This window comes from Ceratosolen solmsi, unplaced genomic scaffold (genome assembly GCF_000503995.2).
Source record: "Ceratosolen solmsi marchali unplaced genomic scaffold, CerSol_1.0 scaffold10, whole genome shotgun sequence".
Lineage (NCBI taxonomy): Eukaryota > Metazoa > Arthropoda > Insecta > Hymenoptera > Agaonidae > Ceratosolen > Ceratosolen solmsi.
The window spans coordinates 27,051,538-27,067,281 of NW_011948412.1; the positions used below are offsets into that span (position 1 = coordinate 27,051,538).

At 26.5% G+C, this 15,744-nt stretch overlaps 1 protein-coding gene across 1 annotated transcript; it reads left to right on the plus strand.

The window, feature by feature from the left end:
* Positions 1–6,379: 6,379 nt before the first annotated feature.
* On the plus strand, positions 6,380–13,175 carry LOC105366659 (uncharacterized). Its single transcript, XM_011505180.1, has 6 exons — positions 6,380–6,657; positions 8,708–8,923; positions 10,358–10,570; positions 11,202–11,316; positions 11,988–12,203; positions 12,885–13,175. The coding sequence occupies exons 1-6, from the start codon at positions 6,380–6,382 to the stop codon at positions 13,173–13,175; spliced, it is 1,329 nt and encodes a 442-aa protein (XP_011503482.1).
* Positions 13,176–15,744: the final 2,569 nt, after the last annotated feature.

Sequence of the window (15,744 nt, forward strand, 5' to 3'; positions counted from 1 at the left end):
GGCCCTGCAGAGTCTGCCACGAAAGGAACAACTTCTTTCGTGCTTCCCTTGGAGCCCAGTTACGTCCTTTCGCACTCCCCTTGGAGTACAGTTTCACGCTCCCCTTGGAGCACAGTTACGTCCTTTTGCACTTCCCTTGGAGTACACATCCGCGCTCTCCTTGGAGCACAGTTGCGCTCTCCCAATGCCTTCACTGCAGAAAACATTCGCCCATTTCTCTAATGCAAGGACAGGTGGCGTAAGTACGCTCTCTCTTTGCCTTCACTGCAGAGGACGCTCGTTCACTTCTCCAGTCGACATTAGTTACAATAGTCTCATGCTGCCCTTGGAGTATGGTTGATCATACGGCATAATGCTGTCCCATATACTATATACTATACTACATGCTCCCCTTTTGAGCATGATTAATTCTCTCTGTATGTACTGCTAACTGACATTACCATCTTCTCATGCTCATTGATGAGCATGGTCAACTGCTCATGCTGATGATTACATCAGCATAGACCCTATAATCAACATTCATTACAATTTCTATGACATAACGACATTGACACCATTCCGAAGAAGCAACCTGTTTGATTTTTAACGTTTCGTTTTTATGGCTCGAACTGTCATTTCAATGGATTAATTTCTCGCCATAATGAATTAAGAAAAAAGAAGGCACAAAATGAAGTGATAAAAGTATAATGTTAATTTTCTGCTTATAAAAATTATAATATTGTAGCATTATTCGTTACTTCTATTGAGATAGAGAATTATTCTATTGTAGTAGTGTGAGTTCTTTCATGTATTTTTGATTACTGAATTTTTAATTGCAGTTCGTGATGGCGCAATTGACACTGATGTGAAGTAACTGAATAGATGTTTAAAAAATACAGCGAGTGATGACTGTAGAGAGAAGTTTGAAGATTTACTAGTGCGCTTGTTAAACGCAGCCCTTAATATTATTGCACTATTGCTTAAAACGCCGGTGTTTTGTTGCCATGACGATATTGGTCGTGACGTCAACAGGACATAGCCTGGAAGGTTCGTTGCTATTGTTTTGTTTAAATAAATGAATCACGCATTCATACCTCTCCCACTTTAATATTTCGCTTTTCAAATTTTTAATCCGTAACACAACCTCACCATTGAAATAGAATAATTATCTCTTTCTCTCTCACTAGAAGTAATCATCGAACTAAAATATTGTAACTATTAATAAACCAGAATAAACCGATGTCTTAAATCAAAATTACATAGTGTACATGTCCTCTGCCCTTCCATATGTGTTTTCTCTTCGAATCCCTACGGCGAGAGTTTAAATTGAATTAATTTTATTTAATTTAATTGAACTATTGAATTGGCAGTTCGAGCAACAAAACAAATCCTCACTTTCGAACAACAGTAGTTTTTATTATATATAAATGATAAATTGATTTTAAGAAATTAATGAATAAATGATTATAATAAAGTAATTTAGTATTAAAAATAGATGATTAAAAATATATTTAAAGGTTTACTCCTTTTTCTTATTGATATCTTGTTAAAAACTCTTAAATATTAAGGTGAACAAACATATTACAATGATAAAAACAAAAAATTTTAATTTGTACATTAGAAAATAATTATTCATCATTTACTTTATCTGATAATAATAAGATATGGAACTATTATGATATATAATATATGATATATTATATAGTTATATAATATATAACTATATAATATGAACTTATTAGGATTTAATTATTCATCACTTAATGTATATTCAGTTTATTTCAATGCTGAAGTTATTTCTCTAAAATTATTTGTGTATTATAATAATAATCTTAAAAATAATTATTAAATATATAATGAGTACTATATAAAATGATTTCTAATGATGTTCAATAACATTTGTTCATTCAAAAAACAATTGATAAGATATAAATCATTTATATTGTAATATTTTCAATGATATCCATGTTTTAATATCAAATACTGAATCAATCATTAAATGGAATAATAAGTACAATTCAAGATAAAAACCACCAATTCTTTTATGATTTTTAATCATCAAGATCATTAGAATCAGGTAATAAATCATATGATGAAAGATTGATAGATGGTTTTTTTAATCATTAATTGAGTAAATGTAACTTATGTAACATATTGAATATAATTATAACAATAATTATTATATTATAATTAAAAACATATCTCATTTTTTAGTGAAATGATAATTTAAATTGCACTCTGCAGATGTCTGAAGACGTAAAGAATTTAGAATCATTTTTTAATTAAATTATTTTTATCCAAATAATAATGTTCTTATAATTTGAATTTATAGGATTATTTTAATTTGATTAAATTATTATAATGATGATTTGTTTAAATATTTAAAAATATTGCTTTACAGTGAGAATTTACACAAAGAACATCATGACAATTTATTACAGTTTGATCAAAATAATTGCATAAGAATATGTGATTTGTAAATATTGAAAGTATAAGGTTATAAATTTTATTTTTTCATATTGATTATTTTTTATAAAAATAGCATACAACTCAAATGAGCATTTTTTTATATCACAATAAATACATAAATTGGTTACGTGTGGCATAAAGTAAGTATGATAAAGTATGTATATTTCGTAAGTACAACCAAGAAACGATTTGAAAAATAGTATAACGCATTTATAGATAAACTAATTATTAATAGAAGTAATATCAAATTCGAAATAAATAAATAAAATGCAACTAGAAATACCAGTAGTACAAATATTGCCACAACCTCGAGTTCCATCGAAAATTTTTGTTGGGCTGTTATATGGTGTAAGTCTTTAAGCATAATTAATTATTATCAAAGGTTAATTATATAACAGTTACTTATAATAAGAGTCAGCTTTAAAAATTTGTCTAATTACATAGTATTATTTAATAATCGAACAATGATAAAATAAATCATTATTATTTTTAAATTTGCTTAAATTTTTAACCAAACGTTAATTATTATTAATTATTCTTTTTAGTTAATCTAATTTTCTCTAAACAATCAACATATTATTTATGAATATGAATATTATTAATTCGTATTTAATGCAATTTTTAGTTATAAATACAATTTATTAAATTTAAGTAATTATCAATAAAAAAAATATATATTTATTTATAAATATTACAATAATAAACAATATTTGATTTTATAACGTAATATAATTAAAATTTTTTACATATGCTTGATAAAATAATAATTGAATAAAGGATATTCTAAAATATTGTGAAATAATAAGTGATTTATCATATTTCAATACTTAAAAAAAATATGATTAATCTATACTCATTTAGCAATATTTATGTAAGTATAACATACAGCGTCACCTTTACATTATAATAAATGAATCTCTGTCGATACGAGATCAGGCAAAATTATCTATTTGAATATATTTCTAATATTTTTTATGAAAATATTATGAAAAAGAATATTTGATTTTATATTAAATAATATTATTTATATTTAATTGTATCATTTAATTTATTTAATTTATTGTATAAAATTGAATTCCATATGAAAATTAAATGGTATTTGTTACAATATTAAATGAAAACAAAGTTCATCAATATGAAGCTCAATATAATGTTTAATTACTGCATGATAGTAAAGCAAAAATCTAAAAAATTATTTCAAAATAAAAATAGTTCAAAAGTTATTTAATATTTTATCAAATTTTTGTGAAAATAAAAAGCATTATGATATAATATTTTTAGTTAATTGTTACAAGAAATATTATATTACATTTTGACTAGAATATTCTTATGAAACTAATAATTCATCAACTCTGATTAGTAACTAATCAATCATCAAAATACCAGGATACTCAAACATATCAATGTCAATTTGTAAGATTTGCATATAGTCACGTTCTTTATTGTGTTTTTAGATTAGCCGCTTTATTACAATAAGTTCTAAAGCTCCTGTGTCTATCATGAATCGTTTAATGTGAAATGTAGGTTCTTTTAATCATCTTAATTGCAGCATTAATCAAATTGACAAAGTGGCAACCAACGGCCAAGCCAATAATCAAATCCACAACAATCCATCCCGAATATGATTTCGTCGTTTTGAGTAACATGAATTCTGTTGGGTCTTCAAAGTATAATGTTTCCAAGTACGCTACTATTATTTATGCTTTTGTATATAAGTGAATATATGATAAATATAATAGGAAATGAGAAGTGCGGATCGTACTTTAGAGAAAATAATTATCAATTTCTCGAGCTATTTATATTGTTTTGTTTGTCGGTTTCAAGCATCTTTATAATATTATTATATTATAAATAATAGTCGATTATTATAATAAATATTTAATTAATTAAAACAACAAGATTATTTTAGACTGAATTAAAATTCAGTTTTTCTTACTTTTCAGTTCAATCTTTCTTTGAAAAATTGTTAAACAACTTAATATATAATATGTCGATAGAAGAAAAATCGAAAATAATATTTCGATATTGTAAACCACGTTTAATTGAAAAGTACATGTTCAAGTTATTATAATATTGAAATTGATATTTATTGGTAATTCTGAATAAATAATATATTTTTACAAGAAATTTTACCGTGAATTCGTAACGTATTTAATTATCAGACAAAAATGAAAGTCTTTTTTAAGAAAGAAAAAACTTTTTTCAATAATTGTGGATTAAAAAAATCCTTCTTAATAATTTGTAGTCCTTTATCTATTTTAAGGATCAAGAGAAAAAAAATGTGGAGAATACTTCTTAACTGCTCACACAATTCCGTCGTTAATCTCGAAAATGTAGTTGATTATGACTGCTTTCGAGAGGCGACCAACAAGTACATACATCTTATTCAAACCATGCCGGAATTGTTCGATAATTATAACCAATCAGTGTGTCAATAAATACGGCATTATAATTATTCAATTCAATGAAATACGATATTCTGTCTTTGGTCCAATAAGCACACATTAAATTCTTCCTGCTTCTAAACCACAATCACAGACAATAATTTATCGGCTTGCACCTATGAAAGAAATTGTTACTTAAAATAGCTTTTGCATGAAAATAATATCTATTTTTTACTATCTAGCATTTACAATGGTAGAAAGACATTAAAAAAAAGTTGACTGAAAAATTCATAAAAAATGGTTTTATATTAATAGCATCATTAATTTCACGCTAAAAAATATATAAAAGAAACTTTTGAAGTAAAGATAGATGTTATGCGCTACGTAAACTATAAAATATCAAATATATCTCGTTTATTCAGAATCCTATCTTAATTTAGGCTTCTACCATTCAAAAATAGCTTTTCAATGTTTTATTTAATGGTTTTATAATTTTATATTGACCACCCTCAAATGAATGAATTCTTAAGAATTACTCGTTAAAATATTTACAATTTACCGTTAAATATCTTGAAATTTGTTACATATTCTTTTTTGTTTTGAAACTAGTTTTTGTTCCATTAGCATAGATTAACATATATTCATTATTCAATTTTTAGTGGCAAAATCGTTTCTTTAAAAGTTTGATATTGGTCTAAAAATATAATTCTCAATTATAAAAAAAACTTTTGTCCAACATTATATCACTTGTATTTCTTTAAAGTTTGAAAAAGTTCTTTATGTTATATATAGTAATTAAGAATATATATATATACATAATTTATATATATAATATATACAAAGTTTTATATAAATAAAACTTATATGATTTTCAAAAGGAGAAATATTTGGTCAATTTAATTATAAAGTATAATATTTAATTGTATATTTAATTAATATTTAATTATAAATATAAATACTAAAATATGGAACTAAATAAATCATTAATATTTTAAACCGATCAATAAGCATAAATGAATAAATTATAATTTTCTAATAAAAGATATTCTGAAATTTTTAGATATCACAAAAACTTTAATACGTAATTTCTGATTATCGTTAGTTCCAATGATTTTATTTAGTGTTAAAAAAATTTAGTATTCAAATATATAATGTAATATACAATGAAATGTACAATGAAATGTAATAGCTGAATGATTTATTTAATTTAATAACGCAATAGCTGAGTGGTTTAAAGATAAAAATTGTTGAAGTGAAATTTACACTCTAAAAAAAAATTTCTTCAGAAGAGAAATAAAAACTTTGTTAAAGATAAATATTTTAAGATATTTTGTATTTCGAAACCTATCTCAAACATAATACTAAAAATGAATCTTCTTTACATATCGTATCAATTTATACCTCATTCAATCACAGTAATCTATCGTATTTCATCTCTTTCTATTAATATAAAAATGTTAAAAATAGAATTAAACAAAAATATACGTGAATTTTAATAGTCCATGGAGTTATCACATTAAAAATACTTGTCAAAAGGATTGTCCTAAATGATTGTCAGACCTTCTTTAAGGAATCTCACCTGGATAAACGGCAGCAATGAAGAAATCATTTACCGAGACGAGATCGGCGAGTATGCGGTAATGAATGTAAAAGACGGCAGCACCTATCCAGGCATCGATCCTCGCATGTCCAGAACATATTTTCTGCTCTACCTTTCCCGGCTAAAGATCCCAATACCCTATCAACATATTTCCACTCTATACAATTGTCGACATGACAAACACTCGAGTGATAATCAATGTATCTTTAGAGTTCTTCTACTCAGGTATTTAATTTCGAAGTTAATTTAGAAGACAGTACTATGCAGGTCTTCGAAACAATTTTTTTTACTAATATTAAAATAAGAGTCTTAATGCAATTTTATGCAGTAGACGCTTGGAATTTATTATATAAATTCATTATTTTATCCTATTAAATATTATACATTTTTACAACATAAAATTGTTATGCTAAAATTTTTACTATATTAACATTAAAATTTCTTGTTAATTTATTTTAAATTTCTCATTTACTATGACATAAATAATATCTATAAACTAACTTAACATAAATATTATAATTGCCCTCGCTCCCTCACTACCTCTATTTATGAGTATTATTTGTTTATATAATTTATAACGAATTTTCGTTTAATTTAAGCAAAAAAATATTATAATCAAATATAATTTTCTAAAACAATAAATGTTTATATTTTAAATAAATAACAATTTACAATATTGTTAAGAAAGTATTATTTTTAAATACGTAAAAAAATATATTAAAATTAATATTAAGATATTATAATTATGAAATAATAATAACAAAATATGTATAACATATAAAACTATATATATAGTTGTTTTAATACATAAGTATCTATAAATTTATTATTAACTAGAACTAGTTAATAACTAGTAATTAGAAGTATTGTAGGTTAATTTTATGTAAAGTTATAGTATAAGTAAGACCTTGCTTTGAAAATTTATATTCATATTTTGCAATTTTATTACATTGGTAATCAAAATATCATATCCATATTATTTATTGTAAAAATCTATTTATAATGTATGTAAAATATAGTAATTTTTATAGTTATTTAAGTTGCAAATTTCAATAATATTTTAAATGAAATATATGACTATTCCCTTACAAGTAGATTCATCAGTAACGAGCAGACCATTACATGGCACTATATTGTATATTCACAATAAAATATTAAAAAATACAAAAAAATTGTAATTCGTGAAAATATCTGATGCTGATATATTTTTCCCTAGAGAAACTTGAACGGAACTGGGGGAATTCTCCGATAGGTCACTATAAGATTCAACGAATTCCAGAATTCGACGTATGCATAAGATTGAATAACAGATGTACAAGACAAAAAGAATTCGTAGGATTGCCGAAAAATCAAAATAATGTTAAGCGAAAATTAAGTTAACAAAATAAAAATTAATGAAAATTGAAATATAATTCTTGTTTTCAAAAATATAGAACTACACTATAGAAAATGAAGACAACTTCTTTCGCAAAAACTTCAATGAATCATATACAAATATTCAAACATAGCATATCTTTAAAAAAAAAGCAATTATATTTTTACATTAAATTAAAAGAATAGAATATATTAAGAAATGATACTATAACACAACTAAATTTTATAATAACGTATATTTCTATAATTTATATTTTTCTTTATATGTTCTAAAACATTAGATAAGTACTACATTAACTATCAATCTAAATTATTACGTATCAATTTATACGTATCAATATATGTATTTACAAAAATTATTGAATAATAAATACATATCTTACTATTATTATTTTCAAAATTCTACAAAATCACATACATTTCTTTTATATATTGTAATATCTTTAGTTTAATTTTGTAATGTACAAAGTAGCTTTTCCTTTATATTATTGATAAATAATAAATCTATTCTTACATTACACAATAATAATTTAAAAATAACATAAATATCTGAAAATATTTAAACTCTTTTATTACAAAAGTAATTCATTTTCTATTTTGTAATATACTTTGTAAAACGGAGAATAAACTGTATAATAAATTATTTTATACTAACAAAGATTAAGATTACTAGCACAGTTATTATAAAATGAAACTATACTATACTTTCATTTTATAATAAAATCATAAAGTTGTATTGTATGTTAAAATATTTCTTAGATTTTGAATCTTGAATCTTAGATTTTCTATATTATATCCCACTAGTCTCTATAGCTTAATATTTTAATACTTACAAACATATTTTATATAATTTTGCAGAATACGTGAAAATTATTGATAAAAATAGTATTCTGAATCGCAGTTTTTTGAATATGGCATTGTCAAGAGCGATAACTATCATCAGTGATATTCGCAGCTTCAATGGAAGCTTTCAGTGGATACCATATGCGAGTACACGATGTAATCCCCTACTTAAAAACGATCTTTATGTCATACACATAGTTGGCTTGCGGATAATCAGTTACGACGAGGTACTCGTGTACTTCATTGCCGCTCCCCTCCACTCTGGATCAGAAAGGTATTGTTTTATTAGCGAATGATTTAATATCACTCATAACTTAACATGATCCAACGTTGTATTTCGCATTTAAAATATTATTTGTAAATAAAATATGTTTATCTCACATATTTCTATTTATGGTACTAACCGCGATTTAAAAAATTTGAAGTTTAAATTTTAAATGTTTTTAGAAAAAAATTCTATTATGTAACATCCATATTCAGATTATTATTCACTATGCATCCTCTTTACTTATTTAAATGTATTTGAATTTTTCAAAAACTTTAATAAAAAATAAACGTATTAGAATAAATTATTAATTAAATTAAAATTATTTTTTATTTATAATAATTATTAATATTTCTATATTTTTTATAATGCATTCTTTTTTGATGGAAGAAAAAATTTAAATCAATAGAATTAATATCCACATTTTCCATTTTCAAACTCAATCATTTATTTAAATCATTTCGTTTCATTTAAACATTTTATAATGGCGAAATTTTCATATAAAAATAAATGATACCATTTTTTGACCAATATATTGTTCACAAATTTTGATTATTATTTATGTAAGTTATATATTCTATATTACTCTATTATAAGATTTAATTAATTTAAAAAAAATAAAATTTTGTATTATAAAAATTATTTTAAATAGCCTAAAGAGCAAATAGTACTGATATTTATACGAGATTCAGACAATTCAGACAAAAATCTATTTTACATTATGTGTAATAATGTAAATATAAACTAATAAATATTAGTTATAAATATTAAGTGTATATTTTTATTTCTGTTCATTTTTTGAATTATACAATTAATGATTCATAAATTACTTGATAAATATAAAACTATATTTTATATCTAATTGTTAATTAAAATTTTTCTTATATTGTAATAAAATAAAATTCTAAATTACATACTTTTTTAGATTTTAAACATAACCAAAATAAATGCCTTATTAAATTCTAATTATACATAGGTATTAACTGTATACTAAAAAATGTTAAGTATATACAATAAGTTAAAAAACATATATATTAATAATTTTTATGAAATATAATTTTAATGAATAAGGCATAGTAGATTATTTTTAATGTCTCTGTTAGGAAATTTATAAAAATTTAAATGTATAGATAATATTCTATTAATGTAATCAAACTATTCCTAACATAGGATGCTATTTAATTTTTAATGACTATTATATGATTTATAAAAATGATTTTACTGTTTTCTCTAAATATTATATTTTAATATTCGAATTTTAGTTAATATCATAAAATAATATGTCAATTAACTTTTATGAAATTTGTATAAAAAAAATTTTTTTATATTTCTCATATTTACGTAAAGACTTATTACATTAGGTGTATGGAATATAAATTGATACACATATATATATACATATGGACATAAAAAATAATAGAATATAAAATGTTCGTTTTCCAGATTTTTATATCAACTTAAAGTTACCTACCCACCATTAGAGTATCAAAATCATGAGTTGCCACAGTGTATGACATGCCCGGAAAACTTTAAAAGAAGTCCAACATTAATCACAGAACATGCTTTTGAGACGAACACACGGGGACATCGAACTCAATGCACTTTTTCAAATATTCTGATGTCCCGTAATTGCCAATATTACATTCTTAAGTGCAAGTAAGTAATGCATGCATTGCAAGAATATTATTTAAAGTTAGATTTTTTATGAATGTGAAATGCGTGAAAAATAATTTTTATTATACGGAAATTATTATATTTCGATAAATTTACTTATTTTTAATATATAAATTTTCTTTGTATAGGCAAATATGTAATATACTCACTTATAAAGCTTTTACTCGAAAGGCTTTTACTATATTCTCAATTGATGAGTCAATTAAAACATGACTACAAGCAATAATTTTTAATATCGTTTAGATATTATTACTCCCGATTACACTGAAATTACTTTTATCTGATAATTACACCAAATTTTCTTACATAACATAAATCAATGGAAAATTTAGCTTTCAAAGACATAGTACATCAATTTGTCTTAATATTTAGTAATAATTTTTATAGTACCACAATTCTCAATGTGAGTTAAACCTCTATCTATTGTATCTACTTACACGAATACCGTGATTCGACAATTAGACGATTTCGAGAGATTCCGTACTCACCACGAGACAATCCAGCATCCATACATGCACAAATTCATGGTAGAATTAGAAGATGGCGTCTGGGCCTCGGCACGCATTCACGCACCGTCAACTTGGACACATAACACTAAAAATTGTAATTCTAGATTACGATTATTATTAAGAATTGCCAATCATCAGAATAACCAATTGGTTACCGATGAGTACGAACTCTCTTTAGCCACACACCTAGCCAGCCTGGGCAACTATGCAGTACTTTATGTAAGCTAAATTTCATACATCTTATGTATCTCTTCTTTATAAAATTTAAATAGAAACTTACATCTGAAATATGCGCATAATCATGCCACCTACTTCAACTACTTAACTTTACTTTAAAATATTGTTAAATTAAATATTTATTGCTCTGTCATGGAATAATTAATACTTCCATATTATTAAATATGATCACTCTATTGAAAACATTTTTTACTCATATTTAATTAAACATATTATTTAATATAATTCCAAAATCTTAAAAAATATACGACGTAATTCATATTGATGTAAGAATATATAAATATGTGGATAATGATTGAAATTTTCGTAAAGTTTAACAATTTTTTAAAATCAATAAAAATTGTAATCAATTTTCTAATCATTTTTGTAATATATAACAGCGCAATCATCATATTTACAAATTATTTCATGATAAATTAGAGAAATGAAAGATTTCTGTTAAACTAGTGAAATATTTTTTGTCATTAAAGTTCACCAATAACACATCTAAAATATTTAAATAATTAGCTTTGAAAATGTAAATAAAAATATAATTTTTTAAAACAATACATTTACATTTTACTTTATGCAGACAGACGTGAGAGGAAGCGAATTGCATACATTGGACTATGTCAAGATTGAATTGTATCAACGCGAAAAAATGCAATTAAAAGACTATGACCGTTGTAAAGCACGTTACCAAATACTTTCATCGCCTCGATCTATATGCAGGAAACGGTGTCTTTGGCGGTCACATGGTCCTTAACCTTATAGCTGGTCCCAAGATGAAGAAGTTCCTTAATAAGGAAGACCATAACTTATTTCAGTGTTGCGCTGCCATAAGACCTTTTACTCATTGGCAAAATTATATACATCCATTTACCATGAAGGTCCGCTTCTTTTTCTTATAATTTCTTAATTTTTTATTTATCAGTAAAATACTTTAATTTTTATGACAGTTATTAATATAATGTAAAAATAATATTTTGTCTTGTTTAATAGTGTTAAAATATACGTATAATTTTATATACCCACAAGATTAATGTATGGTTGTAAAATGAAAAAAAAATGAAAAAAAAGGAATTCAATTGCTACAATATCCTACGTTTAAATGTAACAACAAATATAATATTAAAACAAAATTATTAACTTGAACAAGCTAAAAAATATTTTTACATTGTTGTAATAAAATTGTATAACAAAAAATTTACAGTATGATAAAAATTTTTTGATATATACATAATAATAGTTATTCTAATATAAATTATCGTTATGTTAAATAATAAATAAACTATAAAAAATCATGATTTTACCTAACATAAATATGATATATACAATAGTAATATTCGAATAAAAAACTTTATGGTCTTTTTTCCTCTTTCGGCAACAAAAAGTATTCAAAGTATTCAAAAGCATTCAAAAGTAATAGAAAAATCAATGAGTATAAAATATTTATAGGACATATGTAAGATGAAAATAAAAATCATTACTGTAGATGTAATAGACATTATCAAATTAAATACTTAAATAATACGAGAAAATCGTTAATTGATTTTCGATCTGATCTACAGCCAACGGAAGGAATTATTGGTGTATTACGACGGAAAAATTACAAGGTCCAATATCTCTTACCTTTGGCACGTCATCTACGAGGCACTAGTTTTACGCTCTTACGTAAAAGTCCCGAACAAGAAAAATATCAAGAGTACTTCAATGATCTTGTTGAGATGTTGTCACGCGAGGGTGTTAGTTTTAACTACCATATATACGGGAAAAACTGCAGTTCAAGGTTCAAACTGTATGAAGATTTACGCAAATTCTTCAAAAAATGCTTTAATTCACCCAGTAATTGCCATCTTTAATCCACCCAGTAATCCATCTGCCAAAATATTCAATAAATTTAAACTCATTTTTTTAGACTTTAAAAATTAAGTCCTATGTATTTCATAATTCTTTCAGAACGCAAATAAACTGATCTTTCTCGAAAAATCTATTAATTATCTATAAAAAATAATGCTAGAAAAAAATTCGTAAAAGGAAATGAAAATATTTTAAAGATATAATTTAATCTAGTTAATTAGATTTAAATATGATCGCCTCATATCAATTTATGCGCATCGATAATGTTCTGTCGATTATTATTATTGTTTTTGTTAATATTGTTATTAATATTACTATTATATATTTATTAACAGAATTAAATAAAAGTACTATACAAAATAATATATATACAAGTCTGCTCAGGATTGAAATACCCAGCAATGAAAATTTATTGCTTTATTTAATATGATTCCATTACATTTATATTCATTATTAATGCGTAATATTTGAAGTATTCAAAAACAAATATATAAAACGTAATGGAATACCATCACAGAAAACATTTGAAACATCTCCATCGAAGAAATCCAAGACGCACGAAAACGAGCCGACGAGCTTCACAAGGCATTTAATAAGGCGCCGATACTGCCTGGTAGCTACAACCATACTATAATTACTGTTACGTGTCGCTAGTACACTACAGCGCCGACAGATAGAGCTTAGCTCCCATAATTACTGCTATGTTTCGCTAGTACATTGCAGCGCGTACAACACGAAAAGACCACTCTCACCTTGCACACCCGGACGACGTTATACAGTTATTGCCAGCTGCTAAATTCACTCAGTCATTCAGTCACCCACTCATTCATTTGAAGGCACCAAGAAAAGGGGAAGGCCCCTCAACTGAGCCCGAAGAAAGCCTATTTAGTAACCTCGCAAGTAACAAAGCACATCAGCATCGTCTACAACTCTCCCTCCTCCAGGTCACACGGTATCTCCAACAGCCAGTACGGGCCTATGGAGTTGTTAGTCTGCGCGACGCGAGAAGCCTGCGTCGCCCCTTCAATTCCATACCGTGGTGAGCCTAACCTGTAAATACAAGCCGCTTGTGTCTAAGAGCATGACGCAGTCACGGCTTCCCCACGTGACACTACTCGAAGAAGTGGCAAGAGCTTTACAACCTCCCCGCTCTCCCTGTTCTCAGGGTAACCTAACATCAAGGGCACCACGTCACGAGGATCAAGAACCTTACAATCTTCCACCTCTAAACGAAATGCTCACTACCGCCACATTCCAATCACCAAAGAGTAACAAGGATCATCTATAAGTTCATCGACAATAATAATCCTTATAATTGGAAAATAGAAGAACTCAGAAGCTAAAACCGCGTACAAGCCGCGCTCGACAAGCTGCGTTGGGAGCTATGGGAGTCAGTTCAAACACCACCAAGTTTCACATAAGGCGCTCCATTGGAGAAAGGACATTTAAAGAAATCACCACGCTGCTTGCCCTAATTGACGCGATCCTCTGCACAAAGCCATTAGAATCAATGCGCGATGACTTCAAAGACCATTCAGCACTTACCGGACAATCGTAATAGGGAGCCCACTTACTACTATCCCAGAACCATCTCTAAAGGATTTGTTGATTTCAGGAATAACCCGCTGGAAGCTTATAAGCAAGTGTACAACAACTCTTGTTACAGTGGTCGAATCACTACTTGCAACAACAACTGTTAAGTTCAAAACGGGACTACCCACTGAATGATATCTATGTTGGCTCATTGATGCTCATCACAAATGAACGATTATTTCTCTGCAATTGACCACTCACCAGTCATTTAAATCCGTACAGGCGGAGACGGCCTAACCAGAATCGTCACACTAAAGACTGCTTCCACCACGATGGTCAGAGCAATTCACAAACTGGCAGTCCTACCTATCCAACAGAATGACGGGAATCATCAATTACAGTGCTGATGGTGGGCGGAATGTTCAGGATTGAACTACCCAACATAAAAAATTTATTGTTCATTATAATATGATTCCATTACATTATATTTATGTTTAAAATGAGTCATATTTGAATTATTCGATACGAAAATTCTCGATGAAATTTAAGCCTCGTGCTATATCTGCATAGAAACAAAGGAAGATTCTCGAAACTACTAAAGCTTGTTTTCCGAGAATTTGACATAATTTTCAAGAATTACAAACTCTAAATGTACGAAATCATATATAAGGAGCAACATACGATGAAGCAAATTAGTCTTGTTGAGTAAGTCAAAGTGAAATAGTTTAAGTCATAACAGTTAAAGTTCTACACGTCTGTCTACGAGAATCCGTGCAAGGTATACACATTTATTTACATTATTTATTATCTATTGCTGGCCAGCTATCGGTGCGTCCTCCGTAACGTGACTATAGTTAGACCGCATTGGGGGCGACAACAGACTAGCATCACCAGCAAACTACTTATCATCATTTATTGTTATTACGACATATGGCAGATATTATCGGTCAGGCCTCTGCAACTTAATTCTTATAAGACCTCTGAAGAGGGCGCCGATACTCTTTGATATTCCCCACTAATTAATTTCTTGCGATCCTC